Source organism: Lynx rufus, unplaced genomic scaffold, assembly GCF_022079265.1.
Source record: "Lynx rufus isolate CCGP_SWC_20201006 ecotype Redwood Valley unplaced genomic scaffold, mLynRuf1.p SCAF_16, whole genome shotgun sequence".
In the NCBI taxonomy this organism is placed as follows: Eukaryota; Metazoa; Chordata; class Mammalia; order Carnivora; family Felidae; genus Lynx; species Lynx rufus.
Window position 1 is genome coordinate 57,634,985 of NW_025814830.1, and position 13,537 is coordinate 57,648,521.

At 51.8% G+C, this 13,537-nt stretch overlaps 1 protein-coding gene across 9 annotated transcripts in view; it reads right to left on the bottom strand.

Annotated features, from left to right (window-relative positions):
- The window catches only part of FANCA (FA complementation group A), a 60,331-nt gene that overhangs the window by 32,308 nt on the left and 14,486 nt on the right, over nucleotides 1-13,537 (bottom strand). For 7 of the 9 annotated variants that reach the window (XR_006961943.1, XR_006961944.1, XM_047078981.1 and 4 more), the window contains 9 exons: nucleotides 13,441-13,507; nucleotides 11,766-11,878; nucleotides 10,113-10,189; nucleotides 9,685-9,826; nucleotides 9,213-9,346; nucleotides 2,887-2,997; nucleotides 1,165-1,260; nucleotides 999-1,058; nucleotides 57-145 (listed from right to left, as the gene is read on the bottom strand). Coding sequence is in view for 7 of the 9 variants with exons in the window: in XM_047078981.1 (XP_046934937.1) it covers nucleotides 57-145; nucleotides 999-1,058; nucleotides 1,165-1,260; nucleotides 2,887-2,997; nucleotides 9,213-9,346; nucleotides 9,685-9,826; nucleotides 10,113-10,189; nucleotides 11,766-11,878; nucleotides 13,441-13,507 (889 nt within the window). In the remaining 2 variants the exon portion in view is untranslated. The other 2 variants (XM_047078988.1, XM_047078987.1) reach the window with 2 other exon arrangements.

Below are 13,537 nucleotides of genomic sequence, written 5' to 3' on the forward strand. Positions count from 1 at the left end.
TCTACTCCGACTGGCTCTGAGAACAGACAGGACGGCTCGGGGAAGCACGACCCTACCTGGCCTCCATGACCGCAGAGGGGATTCTCCCTGTGTGTTCAAACACTGCGATGGCCTTCTCCACATCCTGGTGCGCTTGGCTGTGGGGCTGGCTCCGTACAGGGAGGGTGGGAAGGGAACACAGGATGTGGAAGAAAAGACGCTGAGAAGGGTGTCATGAGCCTCCCCTCAAGCACAGCTCTGCCATGTCAGGGTGGATGGCGAGTGCTCACTGCCAGCACGGCAAGGGAACGTTCCAACCATCACCAGCAAGACCACACAAAGGCACCAGCCGCTGTCTCCTGCTCTCAGAGAGCTCGCGTCTGGCAATGAGCCGCCCCACTAACCACTCGACACGTCCGGGACCCTCTGCCACCCTCCCGGGTCCCCCTAGGAGAATAAAAGGGTCTAAAGAAAGATCTGAAGCGGGAAGGGGAACAGTCTTAACTTTTGAGACTTAAAAAAAAATGTGAAATGACTTATAAGCAGCAAGAAATCTTAAATGGACAGCCGCATTAAACACTTACAAATATTCACGGAACGCGTCACGGGCCGCTGTGAGGGCTCTCCGGCAGCTCACAGCTTTTACAAAGTTTTTGAGGCTCTCAAAACAATGCATACAAACACCATACAGCATTCTGACTTCTGCTTTACGTAAACATAGTTAACGCTTTTTTCTGTAATTCTTAGAAAAACATGATCTTCCCCCTACCCCATTTGAAAGACCTCCTGCTCTATGCAAACCCACATGAACCAAGATCTAAATGACAGACTTTCCTTCACACAGTGACCTGCTCTGCTCCTGCTCTGAAAAGGGCAGAGCATCACAGAGTAAGTACCTGCCAGTTAGCTCCCACCCTCAAGCTGCACCAGAAAGAAAAGGCTCAAACGCTCAGCTCAGAGTGAGCTTGGTGAGCACAGGCGACAGGCCTCAAGGGGCAGTAGAACCGAGGTGACATTACCTCTGTCACATCCCTGGCTGAAGACAGATCCTCGTAGAGGCCCATGTTTTCCAGAGAAACCTGCAGAGGAGACGTGTTTGGGGATGGGAGGACCAGGCAGGTGCTGGGCTCTGCGGGGAAAGGCTGAGGAAGGAGCTGTTGCTGGGGAGGGGAGGCCAGGACTCGCCTTCAGGTCGGCCAGGCGCGTCTTGGCCAGCGTGACATAGTCTGTGAGGAGGGAGCGGTACTTGCTTGGCACCAGCGGTGGGTGGAGAATGTGCGCCTGTGGGCAGATGGCAGAGCAGGTGACACCAGCCCGTGAACTGCCGGTGACTTTCCAGGGAGGCAGCAACAGCCCGCTTCCGAAAGCTGCACTTGTTGGATGTCGGGAGGGTCCAAGGGTTAGCCAAAGACCCTGGGGGCTGAAGCCAGAGGTGGGACAGAATCCCAGGGTCTCTACCTGCTCCCACGGACATCCATGGAGCAGAAGAGGGCCAGAAGAGGGCCATGCCAGGGAGAGCATGGGGTGGGGCCCACCCACAGAGCTGGCCCGTCACCCACCGCACCCCAGCGCCCCCGCTCAGGCGCTGTCCTCCAGGGCTGCGGCTACAGCACCACCACGGCAGTGCCCAGGAGACAAGGGGTCAAGTCCCCACGGAAGGGTGGGAAGGAAGTTCTGGGCTTCACTCAGTGGCGGCAAGTTCTTTATTCTCCTTCCTCCATTCCGTCAGGTGTATTCTTTGGAACGTAAGGCAAATGTCGTATTTACAAAAAAAGAAGTGAAAATCAGACTCCAGGTGCCCTACCCGCCCAAAGAATGCTGGCTATAGTCATCTCGTTTTAAAAAAGAAAGCTTGGGGCGCCTGGGTGGCTCAGTCGGTTAAGCGGCCGACTTCGGCTCATGTCATGATCTCGCGGTTTGTGAGTTCGAGCCCCACGTTGGGCTCTGCTGACAGCTCAGAGCCCGGAGCCTGTTTCAGATTCTGTGTCTCCCTCTCTCTGACCCTCCCCCGTTCATGCTCTGTCTCTCTCTGTCTCAAAAATAAATAAACGTTAAAAAAATTTTTTTAATAGAATAATAAAAAAAAAGCTTGCAGTAAGGCATTTTTAATAACGAGATTCGTATAGATTTGTTACTAAAAATGCACACTCAGGGCACCTAGGGGGCTCAGTTGGTGAGCGTCCACCTATGGCTCAGTCACGATCTCACATTTGTGAGTTCGAGCGCCACGTTGAGCTCGCTGCTGCTGCTGGCGCAAAGCCCGCTTCGGATCTTCTGTCTCCCCCTCTCACTGCCCCTTCCCCGTTTGTGCATGCTCCCTCAAAATAAATAAACTTAAGACATTTAATAAAAAGATAATAAATTATGAAGGTCTTCCCCCCTGGAAGTAACGGCCACGGGCACTTTGGGGTATATCCTTCCGGTTCTTCCTTGATATAAAAATGTATCATTTTATATGGTAACTGACCGGAGTTTAAATAAAACTTGAAGCTACAAAAAGAACAGAAAAGAAAAAATACCTATTTTAAAACTTTTTTTTAATTTTTCTTAACGTTTATTTATTTTTAAGAGAGAGAGAGGAGGAGATAGAGCATGAGCAGAAGAGGGACAGAGAGAGGGGGAGGAAAAAAGACGTATCATTTCAAAAGCACACACATGGGGCCGGACCGCACATGCACGTGCTCCTCCCGCTGAGCGGGGGCTGGGGACACCCTCCTGTGCCCGCAACAGACCCGCCCTACCTTCTGCACGCGACACCGTGCTCACCGACCACCTGCCAGCGACGCGCACCGGCTGGTTCCCGGGCGATCGACGTCCCAAACGCGGCCCCGGTGCCCAGGGCACGATGACTTCCCTCCTTTGAGGGCTGCATGGAGGAGGGACGCCCGGGCGGCTGACTGCACTCACCTGCATGTACCGGGGCGCCTCAAAGGGCACGAGGTCTGACAGGAACTTGAAGAGGAAGACCAGCGTCTTCTTGCTGCAACAGTGGGAGCCCCTTGAGCTCCCAAAGGAGGCCTGGAGGGAGAGGCCGGCGTGAGGGCCAGGTGGCCGGCTCCACGAGGGGCTGTGCCCGCCACACAGCGATCTGTCACACAGCGCCTGGCGGCAGCCGTGCCTCCGCCACAGAAACAGAAACTCAATTGCAATGAAAGGGAAACAGAGCCGCCTGGGGCCCTGAAATCTTACGCTATGGCTCTGCCTGACTGAAGAGACGGGCTGAGGGGTTATTTAAAACGACAAGTTATGGGGCACCTGCGTGGCTCAGTCGGTGAAGCAGCCGACTTCAGCTCAGGTCATGATGTCCGTGAGTTCGAGACCCGGGTCGGGCTCTGGGCTGACAGCTCAGAGCCTGGAGCTGCTTTGATTTCTGTGTCTCGCTTGGTCTCTGCCCCTCCCCCACTCACACTTCGTCTCTCTCTCTCTCTCTCTCAAAAGTAAATAAACATTAAAAAAAAAAAAAGGGGGCGCCTGGGTGGCGCAGTCGGTTAAGCGTCCGACTTCAGCCAGGTCACGATCTCGCGGTCCGTGAGTTCGAGCCCCGCGTCGGGCTCTGGGCTGATGGCTCAGAGCCTGGAGCCTGTTTCCGATTCTGTGTCTCCCTCTCTCTCTGCCCCTCCCCCGTTCATGCTCTGTCTCTCTCTGTCCCAAAAATAAATAAACGTTGAAAAAAAAAAATTAAAAAAAAAAAAAAAGTTTAAAACGAAAAGGTAAAAATATATTCCTAGGGGAACCTGGGTGGCTCAGTCAGTTAAGCGTCTGACTTGGGCTCAGGTCATGATCTCGCAGTTCGTGAGTTCAAGCCACGCATCAGACTCTGTGCTGACAGCTCAGAGCCTGGAGCTGCTTCGGTTTCTGTGTCTCCCTCTCTCTCTGCCCCTCCTCCGCTTGTGCTCTTTCTCTCTCAAAAATAAATAATAAACATTAAAAAATTAAAAAAAAATACATTCCTATAGGGGCACCTGGGTGGCTCAGTCAGTTGAATGTCCAACTCTTGGTTTTGGCTCAGGTCATGATCCCAGAGTTGTGGGATCGAGCCCCACGTCAGGTTCTGCACTGAACGCAGACAGCCTGCTTGGGATTCTCTCTCCCCCCATCTCTCTGTCCCCACCCCAGCTTCCTCTGAAATAAAATAAATAAATAAATAGTACCATATATACACATTCCTATAGAAAACAGTAACTGTGGCATCTTTTTGTGGCCCTCGGAGGCACAGTGCATTAGCTCCCCTAACAAGGACCCTTTCCTAAACATACACATTCTACATGATGAAAACACTTCTGAACACACAGAAACTCTCACTCTTCTGTGAAGAGACAACGTCACTGCAGGGGAAGTGGCCAAGGAGGACAACTCCTCAGGACACCGAACCCAGCTTTCCTGGGAGGGAACCGAGGGCTCCCAGGGAGTGTCGGGAATTCCAGAACGGCCAATGGACCCGAAGAGCCAGTGAGCCTCTGCCAAGAGAACCCAACACCCAGCCACACCGGCTCCTGCCTCAGCCCAGCCCACCAGAACTATGCAGCCACTGCTCCTGTGGCGGGAGGCCGGCCGAGCACTTCTGTCAGAGCACACAACATACCTGTGTGGGAGGAGGGTGCAGACAGACAGGCAGACACAAAAAGCCACCAGATACGGGGAAGATGGCGGAGTAGGAGGGCCCGAGACTCCCCTCGTCCCGCGAACACAACGAGGTAACTATCAAATCATCCCAAGTGCCCCAGAAATCAACCTGAAGACCGGCAGAATGAGAAGAGATGTGCTTTGGGAGAGAAACAGATGACGGCCACTGTGCTGGGACGGAGCCGCCTCTGCGGGGAAGGGTGAGGACAGAATGCACACAGGGGAGCTCACGGGAAGAGGGAGCCCCACAGCAACTGGCTCGGAAAGCGAGAGGGCCCATTCAAGTTCTTGCAATCAGCAGGGCTTCAGGCCTAGAGTTCTAAAGGGCAGGGGCTTGGCTCAGGGAGAGCCCGGAAGGCACTGTGCTGCTCCTGGAGAGAAGGCAGGCAAACAGCCCAGGGACCGGAGCCATGGAAACCATGATCTGAAGAGACCTGAAGAGCCCCCGGAGCACACAGGGCAAGGTGATTTGCTCATCTCAGAGGGCTGGGCCCAGAGAGACCACATTCACAGAGAGACCCCCTCCAGGAACAAAGACTTGACAGGCGCCACCTCCCTCCCGCCCCTCAGCACAAGCACAGGGACGCCTGCGGGAACCAGCGGAGTCGGGCACCACTTGCTTCCTAACTTGCTCACACCAAACGCTCAACCCCCGCCCTCCCACCCCGTCACCCCTGCCACACGCTCCAGCGCAGCTGCCCTTCCCAGCAGGCCCCCTTCCCCCAGAAGACCGGCCCAAACCCCTGCTCACACCGCTGTCTCGCCACCAGGGAGTTTTGCGAGGCCTCGCTTCCACAATCTCATTTCACAAGCAGACCAGAGCACCACTACTTAAAACGCGCCACATTCAGACCAATCACCGCCCACAAGAGGCAAAGAGCCTCTGCAGACAACTGGCCTGAAGGATAAAGCAGCCAGGACACAACAGCAGAGCACACGCTGCACACACTGGGGACACTTGCTGAGCGCCCTGGGGACAGGAGACATGACACTGAAGGGCAGTCCGGGACCTCTTCAGAAGGCCGTTACCCTCAAGATCAGGAGACTGACTTTCCGAACACACAGAAGTAAGTGCAGAGACTTAGACAAAATAAGAAGACAAAAGAATCTGTTCCAAATGAAAGGACAGGACAAGACCACAGCTGGAGATCGAAGTGAGGCAACTGTAAGTAACATGGCTGATGGCCAATTTAAGCAACAATCCTAAGGATACTCACGGGACTTGAGAAAAGAGTGGAGGACATCAGTGAGACCGTTACCACAGACATAAGGAATAACACAGCAGAAATAAAGGGTTAAATTAAAAAAAAGAAAGAAAGAAACACACTAGATGGAATGAAGGGCAGGCTGGAAGAAGCAGAGGAATGAATCAATGACCCAGAAGACAGAGTAAAGGAAAGCAACGAAACTCAACAAAAGAGAGAAAGAAAAATTATGCAACATTTTAGGGAGAACAGACTTCGGGAACTCAGTGAGTCCTTCAAATGTACCAACATTAGCATTAAATGAGTCCCAGAAGAAAAAGAGTGAGAAAAGGGAGCAGAGAATTTCTTTGAAGAAATAATAGCTGAAAATGCCCTTAATCTAAGGAAGGAAATAGATAACCAGATCGAAGTGGCACATAAAAGATCCATCAAAATCAACAAAAGCAGATCCACACTAAGACATATTGTAATTAAATTTGTGAAATTTAGTGAGAAAGAAAATATTTTAAAAGAACCATAACAGAGGAAGACTGCTACATACAAAGGAAACCCCATAAGGCTTTCAGAACATTTTTCGGCAGAAACTTTCCAAGCCAGAAGGGAGGGGCTTGGTATATTCAAAGTGCTGAAAGGAAAAATTCTTCAACAAAGAATACTCTATCCAGCAAGGGATACTCTATTCATATACTCTATTCAGAATAGAGGAAAAGGGGCACCTGGGTGGCTCAGTCGGTTAAGCATCCGACTTGGGCTCAGGTCATGATCTCATGATTCGTGAGTTTGAGCCCCACATCAGGCTCTTTGCTGACAGCTAGGAGCCTGGAGCCTGCTTCAGATTCTGTGTCTCTCCATCTCTCGGCCCCTCCCCTGCTCATGCTCTGTGTCTGTCTCTCAATAATAAATAAATGTTGAAAAAAAAATTTTTTTTAAATGGGCAGAAGACATGAACAAACCTTTCTACAAAGACATACAGATGGCCATCAGACACATGAAAAGATGCTCAACATCACCCATCATCAGGGAAATGCAAATCAAAACTACAATGAGATACTAACTCACACCTGTCAGAATGGCTAAAATTAACAACACAAAAAACAATGGGTGTGGGAGAGGATGTGGAGAAAAGGGGAACAATTTGCACAGTTGGTGGGAATGCAAAATGGTGCAGCCGCTCTGGAGAACAGAGGTTCTCAAACAGGAGGTTTCTCAAACAGTTAAAAATAGAATTACCCTACTACCCACCAATTACACAACTAGGTTATTTATCCAAAGGCTACAAAAATACTCATTCAAAGGGGTACGTGCACGCCAATGTTTACAGTAGCATTATCTACAACAGCCATTATGGAAAGAGCCCAGATGTCCACTGAATGATGAGTGGATAAAGAAGATGTGGTACATACACCATAAACATTACTGAACCATCAAAAATAATGAAATCCTGCCGTTTGCAAAGACGTGGATGGAGCTGGAACGTATTATCCTAAGCAAAATAAGTCAGTCAGAAAAGACAAATACCATCTGATTTCACCCATATGTGGAATTTAGGAAACAGAGGTGCCTGAGGGCTGAGTCAGTTGAGGACTGCCCCCACATCACTATTCAGGTCCCACCCAAGTACAGGGCCACCAACTCCCTCCTCTAAGGTGTCTGTCTACACAGAAGGGTTACCGACCCTTGGCAACATCCGTTCAAATCAAGAGTGAGCCTCAATGACACCCTGGAAACAGGAAGAAAAACAAGCCACCACTCAGTCACTTGAGCGTCTGACTCTTGATTTTGGCTTAGGTCATGATCTCATAGTTCGAGGGTTTGAGTTCCACATGGGGCTCCATGCTGACAGTGTGAAGCCTGCTTGGAATTCTCTCTTGCTCTCTCTCTCTCTCTCTCTGCCTGTTCCCTGCTCGAAGATGTTCTCTAAATAAATACATAAAGAAACAAGTAAAAAAAATTTAAAAATTAAAAAAAAAAAAGCCACCAGAGGAGACCCACAGCTTATTCGAAGTATTTATGTCAAGTACCTAAAATAACACACACACCTCCGAATCTGGGGTTATAACAGCATTTAGTGTCACTTCAGAGAAAAAAGTTTTTTTCATTAGAAAAATTACATCTAAGTACATACCATGATGAGCTAAGAACCGTAATTCAGGACCCCAAAGGGCTCAAATTTAAAATCATCACATTGGCCTATTTACATTAACACTCTTGAAAATAAAGATTAAAACAGATCTTTAAACACTGAACATACACTTAAACATCTGTCAAACTCGCACAAACATTCACCTAAATTGGGTACATTTTATGTAAATTCTATCTCCATAAACTTCATTTAAAAGGTAAAAGGAAAAACAAAACAAAAAAACAAAAAACACACAATCAACACAGCACTTCCCAAGCATTCCTGTCCATGTGTTGTCCTGAGAAGTGGGCAAAACCCAGGTCAGGGGATACCTGGTTGTGACCGAATCACCTAGGCACAGCAGACACAGGAAACAGGCCAGTGTGACCACAAAGGGTCCCCTGGCTGTGGACACTGCCAACAGCCCCATGTGCGTCCCGTGGGTGCTCCTGGGCCGACAGCCCCCCGCTGGGGGAGCACAGGGCCGACTGGAATCAGCTCCAAGGAATAAAAGAACAAAGAAAGAACCCCACAACCACCGTGCTGTACCAATGGCCCAAGCAGGGGCCAAGCCAGGCTCTCCGGGTGTCTGTGCAGGTGCAGCTAATGCTCAGAACTGGAGGAAGATGGGCTCCCCACAAACCACCACCAACTACACCACCCCGGCAGCATGGCAAGAAAACCCAAAACCTCAACAAAGAATGAGATAGCTTTTTTTTTGGGGGGGGGTGCAAGTAAGGGAGGGGTAGAGAGAGAAGCGGGGCTCACCCAGGGTGTGAGCTCATCCGAAGTGGGACTCGAACTCACGAACCTTGAGATCATGACCTGAGCTGAAGTCAGACACTTAACTGACTGAGCCACGCAGGCGCCCAAATTAGATAGCCTTTTAAATGACAGATTTACACACACCCAACCTTCAAAGTTGATGTCTGGAAGATGCCTTCTCAGAGGTGAGACTCGGCAGGCCGTGCACAGCTGCACAGATGTGGTGGAAACAAAGAGAAGACCGCGCGGAAGGTGAGGGGCACCCTTCTGGGATGAGCACACTGTGCCAAGAGCAACGGGCACATTTGTTTTCCTGGTTTCCTGACCGCACTCCCGTGCTCGGAGACCTGACTGGGCAGGCAAGGAGGCCATGAGAGGAGGGAGCAAAGCCCAGACAGAGCAGCACAGGGCTCCGGCGCGGGGAGGGCGGGGAGAGGAACAGACCTGACCCACAGAGTGCGTCTGTTCCTAGGACGGCGAGTCAGAGACCCACCAGTGGCTGCTGGGGCGCAGCTCACCTGGAACCAGTCTGCATAGGACGGGAACACAGATGGGCCCTCCAGCGCAGCCTGACGCACAACCAGGAACGCAGTGACCATGCTGTCCAGGTCGCAGTTCTCGAACGCACGGGCCAGCAATCGGGCCACCCAATCTAGGAGGGAACGACCACAGTCACAGTTGGCAGACAAGGGCATCGGCAAAGAAAACGCGGACGTCCCGCCGGGGATAGGGCACAGGCAGTCAGGAGAACACGCACGCGCAGTGCCCAGTTCAAGAGCCTGGGTAACGAGTGATCCCAAGAGCCAAACACTGATCACGGGAGGCTGTAGCAAGCAGATCGCCAACGCGGGAGGCGGACCAAGGGCACAGACAAAAAGACACAGGGCGCCATCGAGGCCGGTGAGCGGAGCCCGCATTCCACGGACAGGCTCACCCACAAACTACAGGACACGCACGCACACGCAGTGCACGGCTCCCACCCAGGTGCACCTTTAACCAGCTGCTGCGCCTCGGGTAAGCAGATCACCAGTGTGGACACGCAGGAGAGCACATGCTGCCAGTTCACCTCGTGTGTTTCCAGAACTTCCTGCAAATGGCCAACTAGCTCCTCTGGACTTAGCATCGTGAAGAGCTGAAAGAAGTGTCAAAACAAGCCGCTCGTCAGGCGGTGGGGCCTCAGCTCCGTCCCACTTCCCGTCAGACACGACGCGGGGTCGACACGGCGACACGTGTGGGCAGGTGAGGAGGTGCTCTGCCCGAGCGAGACGTCCGGTCTCGGGGCCCCCCGGGGTCCAGGTGTGGATGGCGGGGCCCACGGAGCCCCCTGGCCTCTCTCCCCGGGCCGGGAGCCACAGAGGCTCGCGGCAGCAGTGCCTCCTGGCGCAGGGGGCATCCGGTCTGAGCGCGGCAACACCCACCCTGCGGTATAGGCCGGTGAGCAGAGGGTGGGTCTTCGCAAAGCTCCACTCTTTCTGCATCTGAACAGCATCAGAAACTTCATTCAAGAACGAGAAGAGACAAAGAGGTCAAGTCAGTAATCATGAAAAGCTGTGCCTTGGCTCAATGTCAAAAAAACCTGGTTTAATTTGCATTTTTCAATTGTTACCTGAGTTCACCATTTTCCTGTTTTCCCCATTTTCTATCAAATGCTTGTATCTTTGGCCCAGCTCCCTGCTGGTAATCTTCATCGTATCTGCTATGGTTTCTAATCCATTAGTTACATTTTAACTTTGCTCCTTTACACCCTGTGTCATTAAGCAATCACTGAGGACACTGTTGAAAGGGTAGCTGACTGGAGCAGGCCCTTCAGAAAGTATAACACGGCAGCTGCTGGAAACATCCCTGCATCCCTCCCTGGGGCAGGACCTCCCCTGAGGACACACCGCTGCTGGAGGACCCCCCTTCCCCCCGGAGGACACGCGGCTGCTGGAGGAACCCCCCCTGCCCCCCCCCCGGGACATACTGCTGCTGGAAGAACCTCTCCCGTCCCCCCAGGACACACTGCTGCTGGAAGAACCCTCCCCCCTCCCCGCCCAGGACACAGCGCTGCACATAGAAAAAGCCTACTGGGCAAGGTTTTCATTTTCACCTCCTGAGTACCAGTGAAAACTTGCAAACACTGTCACCGAACAGATGGTGACACCAACCACAGGACACCCAGCGGAGGATGATATACCGTTAACCACTTTTAAGAAAAGCATATGGGGCCTGGGGGGCTCCAACTCTTGATTTCAGCTCAGGTCATGATCCCAGGGTGGTGGGATCAGCCCTACGTCAGGCTTTGCACTGACAGTGTGAAACCTGCTTGGGATTCCCTGTCTCCCTCTCTCCCTGCCCATCCCACACACGCGCTCGCGCTCTCTCTCAAAAAAAAAAAAAAAAAAAAAAAAAAAAAAAAAAAAAGCAGCAGCATGTAATTACAACTGAATCTTGAACAGCATGGATTTGAAATGTGTGTGGGCCTACTTACATGCAGTTTTTTCCTGATAAATACAGTGTAATACCGTACATTTACTCTCTCAAGATGTCTGAATATTATTTCCTCCAGCTTACTTTACCATAAGAACACAGTACATAACACATGTACCGTACAAAATCTGTGTTAATCGACTGTTTCTGTTACCTGTAAGGCTTTGGTCAACAGTAGGCTGTTAGGAGTTAAGTTCTGAAAAGTCAAAAGCTATCTGCAGATTTTCAACTGCACATGGGGTCAGGGTCCCTAACCCCACATCATTCAAGGATCAACTGTGCATAAGAAAACGCTTATATGATTTATTAAAACAAAACCTAGTAATTCACTCTGATAACCAGATTTTCATGATCTACTGAGAAAAGACCACAAGAAAAGTTTTGCGTTAAAGATATTTCTATTGTGGTGACAATATGGCTGATGGGTGACAGTTCTCCTTCCCCTGCTTTGTTAGTACTGAGCTTTTTTAATGAGCATGTGTAACTTTCAAATGAAGACGTTCGAGGATAACGTGTCCTCATGCTCTCGAGCCGTCTCAGAGTCCTGCCATCTGGGCCCAAGCTCCCATCGGGAGCCAAACAACCTGGGCTCTGGAACCTACCTCTCAGCACAGGCTTGTGGGTTAGCACCTGAGTCAGAGTATGACTGAAAAATCTCTTAGGACAATCTGTCGAAATCATTCTGTCATATGTGTGTCCACAGAACACGCCGAACCTGCAAACGCAACGTTAAGAGGCGCTCAGCAAGAGAGGGGCCCTCCAGGGTCCCGGCCGTGCCAACAGCTCATCAAAGGCTACTTCTGTCCAGCAAGGCTGCACGGACCTCGAGGCCCCCAACTCTCAGCTCAGGGGGCGCAAAGGCTCGCCCTTTCCAGAACCCTGAAACGTTCACTCTGCCAGGCCGCTGTGCCACAGACTCGAAGTGGGAGTCTGGAGAAGTGTGGGTCTAATAAGAAAGGGACCGCCCATAGAGCAGAAAAGCCAGAAAGGGATCGGAATGACCTCCGCAAGTCTGGGTCAGTGCACAGCAATCTGCAAACGTTACAAAGCCTCAGCCTCCCGATCTGTGAAATGGGAACCAGGGGCCAGCAGGGCCTTGGCCAGGCTTGTGCAGAGTGCCTGGCACACAGACATTCAGATGCAGCGACGTTTCCCAAAGCTGATGAAGCCTCATGACACGACAAGGAAGGAAGAGCAGCGGGCAAGGGACATCACTGACAGACAGGTCAGGAAGGACAAAGGGTGATGGGGCTGCCTGACAGTGGAGCCCTGAGGGCAATTCACTGTGCCAGCGTCAGAGCTGCTGACAGCCGTAGCCAGCTTCTCAGGCGGAAGACCAGCCCCAGTCATGCAAGCAACGAGGAGACACCGAGCAGAAGGGGTGGCCTTCCCGAGGGCCAGACTGGGATGCAAACCCCCGTGTGCCAGGAAGCCTGGCTGCCCGGACCGGGGAGGGAGAGGGGTCTGCTTTTATCGTCAACACTGGCAACTAATTAAGAAACTTAAAAAGAAACAAACATATCAACAGTCATTACCTAACTCTCGGGACAGGAATCTGAGCAATCCAGTCAGGCGTGTTATAAAAGCAGAAAATGCAGAAAGCAAAGCAGTGTTGGTTGTACAGAGTTTAAGTACTGAATGACACAGCATGTCGGAGGGTCACGAGAATTACTGGAGAACAGGCAATCAGGAGCCAAACAATGAAAGAACAGAGGGTTTCCAAGGCCTGGGAATGCTGGAAAACTCTCCTGGTTTCGCAGGAAAGAACCGACTTGCGGGCTGGCCTCATCCCACATGACTTTGAAGCAAACCCAGACACCCCAACAACCACTCCTCAACGTGAACTACCAGACAGCCACGCAGCGAGAAGGCTAACGTGGCAAATCCCGACCACGGGTGAATGTGAGTGCCGGCTTTAGGGCGCACCGAGGGTTTGGTGGCCAGAGGGCATGGGCAGGGAGGCACGAGGGGAGAGCCGAGGCAGTGAGAAGGTCGCTCCAGGAGTGTCCTACCGCCCGCCACGACCCTCAGGGATCCGGGCTCAGACCAGGTGATGGAGGATTCCCGAAGAAAGGGGGAATCTTGAGAGGGAGCAGGCGGACCAGAGGGTTTCTAGCGCTTTCCAGCGGTCGTCCTCACCCGATGTTGTCACAATGGCAGAGAACGTGTTCGGGAACCAGCTGTTGATCCTTCGGGACTGTTTCAAATACCCAGAACCTTTAAGGCAATAGGCACTGTCCCCTGGGCACACCCAGCAGGCCAGCTCCCAGGACTTACCAGCACTTCACCACCTTGTGCTGTGGGGACCCATCCTGCATGCCAGCGGCCAAAGCCTCGAGAGCGACTGAGGACAGATGGTGGGAACAGAAAACAC